Source organism: Microplitis mediator, chromosome 11 (genome assembly GCF_029852145.1).
Source record: "Microplitis mediator isolate UGA2020A chromosome 11, iyMicMedi2.1, whole genome shotgun sequence".
In the NCBI taxonomy this organism is placed as follows: Eukaryota; Metazoa; Arthropoda; class Insecta; order Hymenoptera; family Braconidae; genus Microplitis; species Microplitis mediator.
The window spans coordinates 10525360-10527169 of record NC_079979.1 but is presented as its reverse complement, the minus strand read 5'-3'; the positions used below and the strand labels follow the sequence as shown (position 1 = coordinate 10527169).

The window sequence follows — 1810 nt, the reverse complement described above, 5'->3', positions numbered from 1 at the left end:
AATTTTTCTGTCATATGATCATTCTGTCTGCAAGTAAAGCATGCTTCAAGCTCCCATGTTCTGTTGAAGATCTTATTCGTAATTTTGGATTTTATTTCAATAGAATTGCAAAGCGGATTGATACATTCAAAGAAGTCCGATAACTTTTTGGAGTAAGACTTCACAAAATCCTGGTATTAGCACAAAGTCGTTGGCTGTCGGTCAAAGGCTGTGTTGATCGTATCATGGAACAATATGTTTCCCTAAATCGTTATCTGAATAAGTTCACAATAATTTATATAGAATTTATGTCTTATGTTCTTGGATTAACGACTAATTTTAACACCTTGTTTCAGTCAGAAAGACCTCTTCTGCCCATTTTAAAGCCGGAAGTCAACCGGTTAGTGAAACACATCAGCGCTAATTATATGAAAATTGAGTACATTCGATCCTGTAAAAAAATTCTTGCAGCTGATTATACAAACTTAGATTATTTTATCGATACAAAAAATATATATTTAGGAATACAGACTGATAATAGTTTGAAAGAAATTAAAAAAAATCCAAATATACCCGATTCTTATATTATAGATTTTTTAAAAACTTGCCGTGTATTTTATATGGAACTTGTGACTGATATTGTAGTTAGATTTGATTTTAGTGATTTTGTATATGATGTAGTAGAAATAGTAACTCTAATAGTGGCTCAAAAATTTGAAAAAAAATTACTAAATAATGTTTTTGATCGATTTCAAATTCTGTCTAATAATGTTGATCAGCGCCAAGCGGATGTTGAATGGCGAGATCTTGCTTTATTAAACTACGATGAGTTAAATTAAGATGCAACAAAATCAGCAGATGAATATTGGACTAAAGTATTAAAATTGAAAAACAAAAATGGTGTCCTTTTATTTCCAAATATTCAATTTATCATTGTTCTTTATGCTGAAACGGAAATTGGTGCCAAATCTGAGCTCTTAAATTAATAATAAGTACTTTCCATTAGATTTTAAAGATTTTCCATTTAAACGTAAATTAAATCACTTTTTTTTAACTTTTGTAATGGCTGATTCTCGGTTCGAATATACTCACTGGTGGCCAGGGTAAACAAATGGTAATGTAAGCAATCAAATACTTTAATTAACTTATTAATAATAAGCCTCTTTATTGCCTAGTTACAATTGTCAGACATATTTAATTATATATAAGGCGCAAGACAAATTTTTCCGTTAAAGAATAACAATTCTGCGATCTACTTTACCGGCTCTGGTTCCCCGGATTGTCTTCGAGTGCAGTTTTGCCAGCGATGGTTCCACTCATTGAGTGTACGCCGTTTCTCCGCCTTCACTGCGTTGCTGTCGAGGCTTCCATCTTGTCGTCGTTGATGTATTCTCCTACGTTCTTGCGCCATCAGGTCCATTGGCGTAGCTTTTGCTAGAACAAGTATCGCAGCCTCAGAGACTGTCCTATAAGCACAGGCGACACGGAGAGCAGCTTTTCTCTGAACTGAGGTAAGTTTGCTGCGGAACGTTTTTATTCTCGTTTTGTCTGCCCGGACCTCAGCACCATAGCGCAGGATTGAATGAACCACGCTTAAGAGTATACGTCTCGTTTCGTACTTTGGTCCAGCCGTATTGAACATAAGTTTCGCAAGGTTGCTTACAGTTTTTCCGGCTTTCCCAGTTGTTTTACGCAGATTGTCTCTAAAGGAGAGTTTGTCGTCGAGCTCGAATCCGAGATATCGGATTGCTCTTTTGGCGGTTATGTCGACGTCGTTGGTGCTTACACAGAAATGAGATTCAAACCAGCGTTGTCTGGTCAACACTACCAT

General features: G+C 35.8%; 1 protein-coding gene across 1 annotated transcript; it reads right to left on the bottom strand.

Annotated features, from left to right (window-relative positions):
* Nucleotides 1–1231: 1231 nt before the first annotated feature.
* Nucleotides 1232–1810, bottom strand: LOC130676979 (uncharacterized). Its single transcript, XM_057483493.1, has one exon. The coding sequence runs from the start codon at nt 1808–1810 to the stop codon at nt 1232–1234; it is 579 nt and encodes a 192-aa protein (XP_057339476.1).